Consider the following 13,087-nt stretch of genomic DNA (forward strand, 5'->3'; position numbering starts at 1 on the left):
GCTATGGAGATCTACAGAGGCTGCACTTTAAAATGCTTATTGGGAAACCCTACCAAAATCAGGGTATAATCTACTCGCAAATCTAGGAGAAAGACCTGTGTATGGGTGCATGAAGCTGGATACAGGTATTTCCAGCTTCCTCTGCTTTGCTTCCTGCTATATTGGACTTTTGCTCTGCCAAATAGATATACATTTGTTTGGTGTTGCCAGATTTATACAGGTACACCTTTTCATAAAATCCCACAAACTGCAATATAGTTGTTGTAGCTTACAAATGTGATGGACGTAATTTAATTTCAAAAATATGAGGCAGAGAAAGATTTTTAACCTTCCCTGTTCTAGGACTCTTGGCACAACAATCAACCAACATGCACTTCTGTGCAAATCGTTCCCATTCAGAATCCTACTGGTTTTTCAGGATGTGTTTTGTAGTGTTTGGGGTTTTGCTTAAGACTTTGGGCCTTTCCCGTTTGCCTTTCGCCAGCCACTTAACAGACTCGCTCAAGCAAATATGCCAAAATACTTTGCATTCTGTCAATATCTAGTCAGGAAACTCTGCATGGAAAAATGAGAGAGATGAAAATACTAGAAAGAGCGAGGAAATGAGGAGCATGGCAAGCTTTCAATCTATTATATCAGAGCCAAGTTTGCATGGTGAAATGACATACCCTGCGTCTCTATAATTAGCTGCTAAGAAAGCACAACTTTTTCAGCTCCCTACAAAAGAACATAAATTGCAACTGTTATGCTTGTGGAAAACCCAGCAGCAAATGTTTGGTGTCTGGTGGAACTTTTTAGAATCCTTTTTTTCTTTTATCATCCCCAAGTATTCTACTCCCCACCCCACCTAGCCTCATCCCAGACCGAAAGTTATGTAACAAGGTAATACCAACAATGAGAAACTGCATGATAAAATCCTGCCCAAAAGTGAAAAATGCTAATTTTGTCTCATTTAGCAGCTGGATACAGAAATGCTCATTAGTTTTAAGAGGGTTAATCCTTTTAACTTTTGCATATTGATATGCCAATTATGCCTAATTGTACAAGAGGCATCAGTCAAGGTAATAGTGCATAAACACATGAAAGTTATTAAGTACATCCCAACATGTAATAAAGTAGGTGTTAATTGGTAGCTGAGTTCTGCAGGCTATTGAGGTGGATAATTCATTGAGAGATGGATCACTTGTAATTTCTCTACATAATTCCTTTTGCAGTCTCATGCTGTGATGTTTTCATGCTTGTCAAAAACAACTGCAGCCTAGTGCCTTTTGTTAAACACAGCCAATAAAATATGTTAGGCATCATTAAATATACTTAACTTTTAAACTTTTTCAAAGTTACAGTTCCTACTGATAATACATTATACTATTTCCAAATAAATTACAGTAAACATTCTTTTAACTTCCTAACAGAACATCTCACTTATGGGGGTTGGTGTATGTGTTTTTTAAGTACTACGTGCAAATGTGTCGCCAGTAAGTGATAGTTTTAAATTGGAAAGCAAACATAAGGAAATGAATGTTTCATCAGCTACTAGGTTGATATCGAAGGGGGGTGGGGTTCAGTTCTGAAATGCAATGCAAGTTTCTCTGAACTAAAGATTTACTTCTGCCAACTGAGAGAAGAATAATTAAAATCATGTATTTGCTGAGCTATGGTGATGAAACGGCTGTGGTTAATTTTGCATTTGAACATGGAGGTAAAAATAGCAGAAGGGCGGGTGCAGAGGGGGAACCAACAACTGCAGCAAGATTATTCCATTTACTGTCTCAGTTAAATAGCTGAATATTTCATAGGGGCTTGTCATATCAGCAGAATAGCCAATTAATAGCTTCCATGGCTCTGAAAAGAGAAATTTTTGGTGCTGGTGTGGGATGCTAGTAGAGTTTTTGGGCTTTCACTTATTTGCTCTGATTTGAAAAACTGAGCTGGAATCCAAAGCGAGTGACTAACATTGCATAAATAATTTTGCAATATCATATGGCCTCAGCTGCAAGTTGCAGCCATTATGGAGGAAAATGAACCAAGGGAGGCTCACACCAATCAGTTTGTTTAGTAGCACAGGATGAGTAAAAGGGAAGGGACATGACTGGCAACAGAGTTCACCTCTAAAGTATTAGCGCTTAAATATTTTCAGAAGGGATAAAATAAACAAATCCAGTACCACTTGGCTTTCTCTGCCATGTGTCAGGGTTATTTCAGACTCCAGTTTTTAAATATCACAAATAATCGCAAACATAGTATTTTTGCACAGGTCATTAACAAGTGTTACATGCTAGGAAGAGCTTTCATTTCTCATTTACCTATCTTAATACTATGTTAGGCCATGTCTTTCAGAAGTATAATCCAATGTCTGCAACACAAAGGATTTTTGGTTGTTTAGTAAGAGCTTTACATGGGCACAGCTGGCAATCCAAAATTTCCCATTGAATGTGTTTCTTACTCTATGGAATAAAGAGATGCAAGACTTCTTCAAATGCTTTCCCAAACTACATAACAAAGCAGAAAATGCCACTAAATTATTGGACCACTGAAGCCACAGTGTCATTGTGGGAATATGAATGGTCATAAAGATGACTGTAGGTGAGTGGATGGATGAGTACCTAAAATGCCTCAGGTGGAATGGAAGGAAGGTTACATTTTTTTTTGGGGGGGGGGTAATTTTTGCTTTCCCTTGCTTTGATTTTTTTTCCATTCTAATGCCCTGGCATTTAATTATACCTTAATGGTCTGTTACAGGAATATCATGAAGTGTCTTATATATCTGCTGGTTGTAGGTGAATATGTTTATGTGAGTAAGGGTAGAAATGGGTTTGGGAAGCATCCTATTTTTATTCATCTCTAGTGAGATGGCAGGAGAACTGCGTAATTGCTTTTACTTTCTAAATTATATCTATGTGTTAAGGAGAGTGTAAGTTGAGGAGTTAATGTGCATAATACCTGGCCATTGTGCAATTCACCAGGCCTCATGGAAAATGTGCACAAAATCCTTCATTTCCTGGTCACTATACATAATTCCCAAGAGACCTGGAGAAAGTGAATATAGTGACGGAATTTTGTACATTTGTGAGGCATAATTCCCAAGAGGCTAGGGGGGTTGCACGTATCTCAACTTCATTTTGCACATTCTCCGGGCAATATGCACATTTTCTGACCAATATGCATAATCTCCAAGAATGTTCAGGCGTTTTGCAATTTGCAGTCCCCCGGCTGCTTCTGGCCCACTCCAAATTATACATAACCTCCCCACTGATTAGGCAAGAAGCAGGAAGGTGGGAGGGGCTCCAGATAAAGTGGTGGGTTGTTGTTTTTTTACCATTATTTACTCAATTTATATCCTCCTCTTCCTCAAAAGGAGCCCTTTCCCCTTCAATCCAGCCCCCTTTTAATCAATCTCAGCTGTTTCCTAGTCAGTTGAGCAACACAAGAGCGAGTGCAGGGAGAGGAAAACTAAACACCTTCATCCCTCCCCCCCCCTGCCCTACTTCCTGCAATTCTAATGCCCACCCCACTCCCCATGGGGGTCAGTCATCATGGGACTCACAGAGGAGGGGAGTTTATTCAGCTGAGGAATGCTTACCCAGCAGGGAAAAAGAGAGCTGTGAAGTATCGCTGATCCTACACAATGCCATTTCTGGCCCCATCCTATGCAGGCAAATTGCTTTCCTTCCCCCTGCCTTTTGTGCCAGCCAGCATGAAATGTTCTCAGTGACACTAACATTTGGAGGAAAACTATATTACTGTGTAAGTTACAGTTTTTCATAACAGCAGGTGAACAATAAATCTACAATGTTTTGCCCATTTTTATTTATTCTTACAAGAGGCAGAGGGTGGGTGGGTGCTCCAGGTGAAAAGCAGAGGGACAGCCAGGACAGGCATCAGCAGCCCCCCTCTGCTAGCTCCTCTGCCTGCCAACCCTGGGGCCCCTGCCCTCAGGATCCAGAAGCCCAGGCAGCAGGCACCACTACTCTCCACCTTCCTCCTCCATGGCCAGCTTGGGGATCTGCTGCTTCTGCCACCCGAGTTTAGAATTAGTGGTTAGAGATGCCTCAGAAGGAAAAGCAGCTCAGGATGGAAGAAGGTGGTCAGAAGCAGCGACCAGCACGCCTGGTAATCCACTATTAGGATGAAGAGTCAGTATAGATAAGGCAGTGCCAGTAGTAGAAAATATTCAGACTGATCAGCCACCACTTCTGGCCTCTTTCCCATGCTGCTGCTGCTTCTATCAGGTTGACTTTTCATCTGGCTTGGCTTCAGTGGCAGCATGAGGAGGAAAGGCACATGAGGGTGTGGCAAGGTCTAGGAGTATGGGGTACGATGAATTGGCACAGCCCCTACTGAAAATAATAGTTTAGTAAAGGGCTACCACTGGAATTATAATGGACGCAGAGTGATATGGCAACGGGATGGATGTGTCAGGTGAGGAAAAGCTGGGTTAGATGTCTTCAAGCTACTTCTCCTTCCAGCCCATCTCCCAGCCTTGATACTAGTAGCCTTGCTGTGTGGTTCCTTGAAGTTGTTAAGGTGAAACTAGAAAATTCCAAATCAGCTAATGGAAAGACAATTACTGTCTCTGATCTTGTCCAGGAAGGACACGCTGACCTGGCTTTTGTAACTGAAACCTGACTGAAGGAGAAAATGCAAATGTTTCCCAGATGTATCTCTTTGAGCAGAAAGGAGAAGTAGCTGTTATTTATAAATATATGAATGTATATATAAATATATAATCCCCTCATCATATACTATGTCCACTCATCAATAATTGTAGTGTCTGTATCTGGTGTAGGGAACTTAAGACAGGAATGGTGTTGAGGAACCACAAGGTTTTTGGTCTTGGGGGCCTTCAACACACCTGTCCGTGCAAGCTTGTCTGAAGAGATGTGGCACCCCATGGCTGCCGATGCAATTATGGGCTTGTCTCAAATTATATGAGGTCCAACACATATGGCAGAACACACCCCAGAGCTTGTGTTTTGGAAAGGATTAGGAGAAAGTGATCTATAGTTGAGGGAGCCAATAATGACTCAATTCTAATAGGCATATAACTGTTTGATAAGGTGTGACCGCCATGCTGCTGCTAACCTCTGCAAGGGTGAAGGACAAATTTCAGTGGTATGAAACAGTGGCTGATTAATGGTTTTCTGGTGTCTCCAGCAAAGTTTCCTGATACTCTAGTCCTCCCTATACCGGAGAAGGTAATCTAATTAGTTTCAGAAAACTTTAAAAAATGCAAAAAGGGAGGTGAGAGGAGGTCGAGGAAACAAGGGAATGAAAGATAGAGTATGGAAAAGGTGTGATGTATGTTTTTAAATTGTTTTTGTTTTGTTTTATTTAGGGTTAGGGTTAGGATTTTGTTTAGTTTAGTTTAATGTGTTTAGTTTAATGTGTTTAGGTTGTGTTTTGTATTGTTTATATATTGTATTGTTTTTTCTTCTCTTTTGTTTTTTTCTCTCTTGTCTTCTTTTCTTTTTTTCTTTTTTGTAATCTTTAAAAGTAATAAATATTATTTTATTTTTTTAAAAAAAGAACAGTTTCAGGTTAAGAACGGACCTCCGGAACAAATTAAGTTCTTAACCAGAGGTACCACTGTATAACAAAACAAATGAGTGGGGACAGAAAATTATTGTAGAGCAGTACTTACAGGCTCAATGACTTTCACATTATCAGACAGTATCATAGATTTGCTTTGGCTGTGTCTGTCATGGGGGCTGTTGGCATTTTTGATCCTCATCTGAACAGCACCTGTGCTTTCATGGGAATGATGCAGCTTTTCTGCACTGGTATCAGCAGACATGAACCGCTGCATGATTATTATGTCAACCTGAAAAATATAATAGCCATTAAGGTCAGACACACCATGCACTAATCTAGGTTTTATTCCATCTTAGTCAGTAAGAAGTCAATGTTAAACACACTATGTAGTAATCCAGGTTTTATTCCAGTTTAGGTAATAAGGAAAAATAATAGTGAAATCAGCTGAGTATCTCTTAAAATCTATCAGTAGAATCAATAATCTAGGGCACCTTATTACTCACCAACTCGTCCAAGAGCGAAGTTTACATAAAAGATTATCTTTATCTCAAAGGCCACTCTTCTGTTGTGTAATCTTTCAGTAACCTTTCCAGTACATCCAGCTGGCAGGTCTTACAGTTTGCCTTTGGTCTTCCCATGTTCACATCTGAGACACATATCTCAAGTTTGCTCACAGGCTAAAAGTGAAGTGTTTGGCGTTTGTTGATTATGCCAGAAAGACCAGCGGAGGATGTTGCATGCACGTCTGCTTCATATATTATGTTTCAAAATGCACCCCATAAAACCTCTTATATGCCGGCTAAAATAGGTAGATGGTTATGGAACTAATTACAGACTAGAGCAAAGTAGAGGCAAATATGTTGCTATTGCATTGGGGTGGGGGGGGGTCAGCATCAGACATCAAGGTCACTGGTAGAGATGTCACCAAACTATGCAACTCTTTGGCTACATGTCAAGGTGCTGCTAATGCATATATTTTCCACTCAAATATTAGCCACGTTTTCAGACATCGTTCAGTGCTTTTAAAACACTAAACATGCTTATCTAGTTTCAGAAAGAGAACACATTTTCAAAGCTTCATCCATTTTACTTAAATTGTAACATGATATTTTTTCGTACTTGGGACCTTGGGCTATTATTAAATCTGCCATATCTCATAACTATAGGGTTGTCAGGCCAGATTTGTGCTTAGGTGGGAAATCTTTAAGGAAAGCCTAAGAGCTGTGGGAAGTATAGGCACTTTGATGCAAAGAATGCCATCTTCCGGATGAAATGCAGAGCAACATTTGCCAAATATTTGCTAGGAAGTATCTGTCTGCATCAGCTGTTTTTCATGTGATATGTGTATCTAAACATAAAGCAAATAGAAGGTGCAAGCCCTGCTGCATCCTGATTCCTCCTCTGAGTAGGCCTTAATTCTGCACAAACACAGTCTGCACAAACATCCCATAATGGCATTTAATCTTGCTATTGAACTGCTATTCGTTTTCTAGTAAGCAGCTATTATTTGTATTTGCCATTATGGTTACTACCATTATGATGGACTTCTCTATGGCAATGACCTCTGTAGATGTACAGTGGTACCTCGGGTTAAGTACTTAATTCGTTCTGGAGGTCCGTTCTTAACCTGAAACTGTTCTTAACCTGAAGCACCACTTTAGCTAATGGGGCCTCCTGCTGCTGCCGTGCCGCCGGAGCACGATTTCTGTTCTCATCCTGAAGCAAAGTTCTTAACCTGAAGCACTATTTCTGGGTTAGCAGAGTCTCTAACCTGAAGCGTATGTAATCTGAAGCGTATGTAACCCAAGGTACCACTGCAGTACATTTCTATGGCCCGGTTCATACATAACACTAATCCATCATCCACATAACACTAAGCCACGGTGTTACATGAGAATCAGGCCTTTGTTTTAAGCCACAATCTCTAGTTTGTACAAATTAGTGGAGAGTGAAACTGAGGTCCTTCTCCCAGCCATGCGACAGGAGGAGTGGCAGACGGGTGAGAGGAGAGAAGCACATGAGCCTGAAACCTTCCTCTGGCTCTTTCCTCCTTCCGATAAACCATGCTTTCACATTATGTGCAAATGTGGTGCATTTATTCTACAGACACACATTGATCCTCCCTGGATGACATTGTGCTTCTGTCACAACAGTGTCCCCGTGTGCCCTACATTTTACCACAGAAGTAAATGGAAGCTATCTATTTGCTTATATGGGAGTGAACTGCAAACCTGATTCCCAAATAGAGATGGCCAAAGAGACTTTGGAATCTGAGGCAGAAAATGCAAACAGCGCTCCACCTCATGGTGCTAAAGTATAACAAACTAAATAACTGGCAATGTGCTCATTTTTAATGGTATGCAAAAACCTCCTTCCCCAGGCACCAGCATAATGGTAAGGCTGTTCCTGAAACTGGTGAATCTAGCCACTGAGAATCGGGTCTTACCATCTGCATAGCTCAAGCATGGCTCCACTTCTTCTGAAAACATGAAGCTCAATTATGCTGAGTTTGACAGCACTAGGCTGGACTGGAGTAATAGTTTAATTCTGACTGGAAACACCTTACAAAGATCTCAGGCAAAGGTCTTTCCCATTTTCAGTACCTGAGGTCCATTGACTTGGATAAGTTGGGGGTTAAACCTGAGTGACGGAAACACCCACGCAAGTATATGGATTGGCAATGGGCCGTAAGACCGTGTCAATCTGATCCTCAAAGTGGCCCCCTGATAGAACTAGTTGCTGACCAGTGTTCTACTAGCTAAAGTGATTTTAGAGATCAATATCAATATTCACAATCATTCAATATCAATATTCAATATTCACAAGATCAATCACAAGATCAATATCAATATTCACAATATCAATCACAAGATCAATATCAATATTCACAATCATTTTCTTCTTTGTTTTGTTGCCCACTCAAAGCATGATGGGGCATACAGCTGTCATGAGTATTTGTCTTTAAAGATAAACTCTCAGTGCTGGAAGGAGTGTGTAGGTACAATAAAGAATATTACTGAAGCATAGAAGGAAGGTCTGCTTCTGCTATCTCACTTGGTACAATCCTCCTTGCAGAGGCTGTGGTTTCTATTGTAATTCTCATGGGAAATTTGCACATATTTTCAGAGGCTCTATTTATATACACTTACTAAGCTAGCAGGACACCTTAGGTTCTGGGTTTGTGAAGAAAGGATTCATATACAATCTCCTTTTGTAACCTACACACATGTGAAGGGATCCAGCAAATTTAGACTCAGACGTGGAAACCCAAGTTATATTGATCTCTCCCTCACCTCCTTTAAAGGGGAAGAACTGTGTGACTTTATCTTGTCTTCATACATATAAGTTCTGCATCACACTTTCTGTTTTGAGAATGGTGAAGGGGTGGAATGCATACCTGCTATTCCACTAAGAATGGCAAGGGGAGCAGGGAGTGATCAGGTAGCAAGTGAAGTGAAAGAGCTCAGACCCAGGAGAGCTGCTGCAATATAATGTAGACAGTAATGTGCTAGATGGACTGATAGTATGGCCTAGTAAAGGGCAGTTTGTTGTGTAAGGATTTGAAGAACAGGGTAAAGGGAGACTGGTGTGACTTGTAAGACTCATCCGCGTGTTTTAAGATGTAACTTTAGAATTTGACTTTCACTGTGCATATACTTTGCAATCAAGCAAAAGCCACCTAATCTTCATTCCAGGAAGCTACTGTTACTACCAAATTACTGAGGAACTACAGAGGAAAGTGTTTTCTGTAAGATATTAGGGGTCGATATGGGGGGTGGCTCTGGAGAAAGCTGAGAAGATAGAGGGGTGGCTGCCTCCCCTCTGAGGATGTGGGGAGGTAAGGGAAATGGCAGAAAGACATCTGGAAAAGAGAACTTTCAGAGATACAAACTTTTCAGAAAAACAACAACTATCCATTGCTCAAGAATTTGTAACTCTGGGGTTCCAGTTAATGATGCAGAAGGCAGCAGTTTCCTCTCTGTCTCTCCATAAGCACTGTAGAGCAGAGCTGGTTTGTGCTCTCTCTGCCTCTGTTGGACATTTTTTGCATTAGCGTTTGGAGAAATCTCCTAACTTTCATTACTGCTGATATGGCTCCACCACTGATTTTTAGTGCACATGCGATACTGTAGCTGAGCACGTTTTTCATTCTTAATGATATGCCCACAGGATACTATTTTTACTAGCATTCCCACTGTTTATTACTATTGCTGCAATACTTCAGCAGTGGGACTTCTTACCAAAATTTGCTAATGTGGCTTTATCATCATGCCGTAACATCTTTTAATTTCTTCATTATTTCACTGCCCCTATACTCACCATACCTTTCTCAATCAAAACCATTTGCTGACCAGATTTCTGTAAGAAGTGACACGCCAAAGCTGGCATACACTTTTTGACAAAACCAGTTAAGCCCTTGAAAATGTAAAAGTTATTATTGTTTGTGCTCCCAGTGTGAATACAGATGCCAGTATCTGGACCCTTTATCACATTATATATCTATGTTGGAGGCTCCATTGAATAAGTTGGTGTATTTTCTACTACATTTAACATAACAATGCAAAGCAATCTGTTTCTCTCCCCATCCATGTACTGTGCTTATTTTATCATGCACATCTAGCAACATCTAGCAACAGGTTGTATGTAAGACTTCAGAAATAAATGAAATTTCCTTACCTACAGTTTGCTACACATGACGTTCCTATCCACTGTACCAACATCCACCGGTAGCTTCTAAAAAGCAAATGGAAAACATGAAGCAGTTACGTATCTGAAAGCTACACAAATCTCTCTTCCCCTGAAGCAACAGAAAGAAAGCAAAGAGGAAAGCACGATGTAACCACTTCCTGTTAAAGGGAGTTAAGCACCCCCACAGCAAGTCATACATGCAGTTTCATATATAGGAAGAAACTGAAGAGTATAACAGGCAAACGCTCTAGCATGAAAATTACTTAAAGTTACTTCAAGTAGACAAGCAGACTTTCAGAAGATCAGCAAAGCAGTTGAAAAGGAAATACGAGGAGGAATTAAACTAGCTGGAGTTTGAACCAACTTCCTTTTCCTCTGTTTTCTGTAGAAAATAAAAAGTCTTGCAGAAATTTACTTGGGCATGTTGGAGGCAGATGCTTGGTTCTGCTGCCTTTTGCCATCTAATTAGCTCTTGAATTACAGCTCTAACTACTGCATCTAGTTTACATTTGCGTATAACATTAGGTTTTTGGTGTTGCACTTCTGGCAAGCTTAATGTGCCGCTGTTAATGATCCTGCTTTGTCAACTTCCTGTTTGAAAATTACCTACATGAGAGACTTTGCCGAGGCCTCATACATCCTTGTTTGGAAGTCAGTTGCACTGAAATGAAAAGAGCTTACATGTTGGCATTTTTTGTATCAGCGTTCTACCAGACCAAGTCTAAAATACTGCTCTGTATTATGACTTTCTATAATTAGGGCATAAGGCACTATGAAGATGCAATTTCCATCTCCTTCTCTTATGCAATTTCCACTCATTCTGTAATGAACTATGTAGAATTTTCTACCGAGTCACACCCTGCAATGCACAGATCTCAACTAAAGTATTCATGGCAGATGACCACCCAACATCTGCTTAAAAACCTCCAACGAAGGAGAGCCCACCACCTTCCAAAGTAGTCCATTCCACTGGAGAACAGCTCTTACTGTCAGAAAGCTCTTATTGATGTTTAGTCAGAGTTTATTTGAGATTTGTTCACTGTTGACTTTTTAACAGATTGTGCTCAATTCTTTGACTTCCATTTTCAACCATAGGGTAGGGTTGTCCAGGGACATACCCAGGATCCCGCCCCCCCTATATATATAAAGCTCAACAACTTTTGTGTCCAGATAGGCCTTACATACACACACAGGTTGCTGGAGCACAGAAAAAAACAGAAGAGGCAAGTTCCATGACCTTTTATAAGTGTTGTTGTTTTAAAATAATTCTGCACTTTAAAAAAATCATATTCTAGGGCTGAAGCAAGTTTTATAAATTGAGCAGACTGGCATAATTTACATTAGGGTTGTATCTACCTAATCATACTGCATTGAAAACAGTGGATTTAAGTTAGTGAAGCCCAGATTTCATTGGGTCCAATTCGAGAATGCCTTGTTTGGCTGCAACCCTTTTTATTTTGGCTGTTTTGAGAGGCTTTTATATTTAAAAGGATTCTAAATTTCATCTCGGGGCAGTCATGCATTTAAAGTTACTTAATTGCATTATATAATTTTGGAAAACTTTACAAACATGGGCCTAGTACTTTTCACTAATGCTAGTAAACAACTGGACTGAGTATTGACCACATTGTGTTATTTGTATCGCTTACAAATGAAAGCACTTTATGAAAACAAAAGCTGAATATCCCCAAGAGGTATAGAAGGGCTGTCCATGCTGGGCCTCCTATGCCTATGGCCCTAAAGAAGCACATTTAGCAAATGAGGCCTACAGCCCTGAGGGGAGGTTCTTTAGTCCAGCTCCCATCAGCCCCAGCAAACACAGTCAGTGCTCAAAAATGATGGGAACTGGGAAAGATGGCCTCCCCACCACAAGTTTAAATGACAAGGTCTGCAGCACTGAGAGAGAACAGTTTACAAAATGAGGCCTACAGACCTGAGGGCACTGTGTTTAGAAATTAAGGGCGGGAAGAGTGACCAAGGGAAGTTGGTGGGCCTTGCTTCTCTCTCCCCCCTCTCTCTGTCATACATATAGAGAAGACGGGCTGGTCTTGAAACTCTGAAATAGACAAACCTCTAAATATAGACAAGTATGAGCTGCAGCTGCAACAGAACAATCCAATGAGATTTATATAGCCAGAAAACAGAGATATGAGGAAAGTTGACAAGCCCACACTGAACTGAATTAACTAGCCAAATATATTGTAAACCTGCCACATGCCCAGAGTCTTTGGAATGCAGAACATAAAAATAAAAATCTATGCAAAATTTCATTTGGACCCATGAAGATAAGCCCTGTATGATGTTAAGGCAAGGAGCAAGTGCTTTTAACACTCCTTTTCTAAACTGCTAGTATCATAGTGAAAGAAGTTGTGCAACACAGCTTCCTCTTGTCAATAAAGCTAATAGTGTGTTGTATACTATAAAGAGCTGGTAGTTTTGCATGTTGCTCAGACTTGAGCCTTCCAGGCTTCCTGCCTAAAAATATCTGAAATTTTGACCAAGTTCAGCACAACAAATTGGATGTTGAATTTACTTCAACACAACGAGAATGCCCCAGCCAGAAAAGAAAACTTTCAGTTCTAGGCTAAATACTTCATGAAATTCACTATAATTGTCAGGGCCAGTCCAGGACATTTTGCTGCTTCAGGCAAAATTGAAAGTGCTTCCTCCTGCAACCACTGCCACCTCCTCTGTGCCGGCCCGACTCCTTTGTCACCTCCTGTGGCCACCACCTCCATTCGATAAGATGCACCAGATTCAAGAAATTTCGGGGGAATAAGAGATGATACACAGGCAATGCAGATGGGAAGACTTGAAGGAGGGTTTGCCCTGAAGGCAACAGCAGTGAAGGAAGATGAGAGAACAG

General features: G+C 40.6%; 1 protein-coding gene across 17 annotated transcripts in view; it reads right to left on the reverse strand.

Moving 5' to 3' along the window:
- ARHGAP15 (Rho GTPase activating protein 15) overlaps positions 1–13,087 on the reverse strand; it is a 378,516-nt gene that overhangs the window by 363,740 nt on the left and 1,689 nt on the right. Inside the window, exons 1-4 of one of the 17 annotated variants that reach the window (XM_083582657.1) lie at positions 12,814–12,913; positions 10,832–10,882; positions 10,210–10,266; positions 5,642–5,821 (exon numbers count right to left, since the gene is read on the reverse strand). In XM_083582657.1, the coding sequence (XP_083438783.1) occupies positions 5,642–5,806 (165 nt within the window). In that variant the 5' untranslated portion in view covers positions 5,807–5,821; positions 10,210–10,266; positions 10,832–10,882; positions 12,814–12,913. Of the gene's footprint in view, positions 1–5,641; positions 5,822–10,209; positions 10,267–10,484; positions 10,536–10,636; positions 10,744–10,827; positions 10,883–11,577; positions 11,810–11,870; positions 12,019–12,154; positions 12,258–12,292; positions 12,418–12,813; positions 12,938–13,087 lie in introns of those variants that run through there. The other 16 variants (XM_083582661.1, XM_083582656.1, XM_083582651.1 and 13 more) reach the window with 16 other exon arrangements.

This window comes from Podarcis filfolensis, assembly GCF_964270895.1.
Source record: "Podarcis filfolensis genome assembly, chromosome: 1".
Classification (NCBI taxonomy): Eukaryota; Metazoa; Chordata; class Lepidosauria; order Squamata; family Lacertidae; genus Podarcis; species Podarcis filfolensis.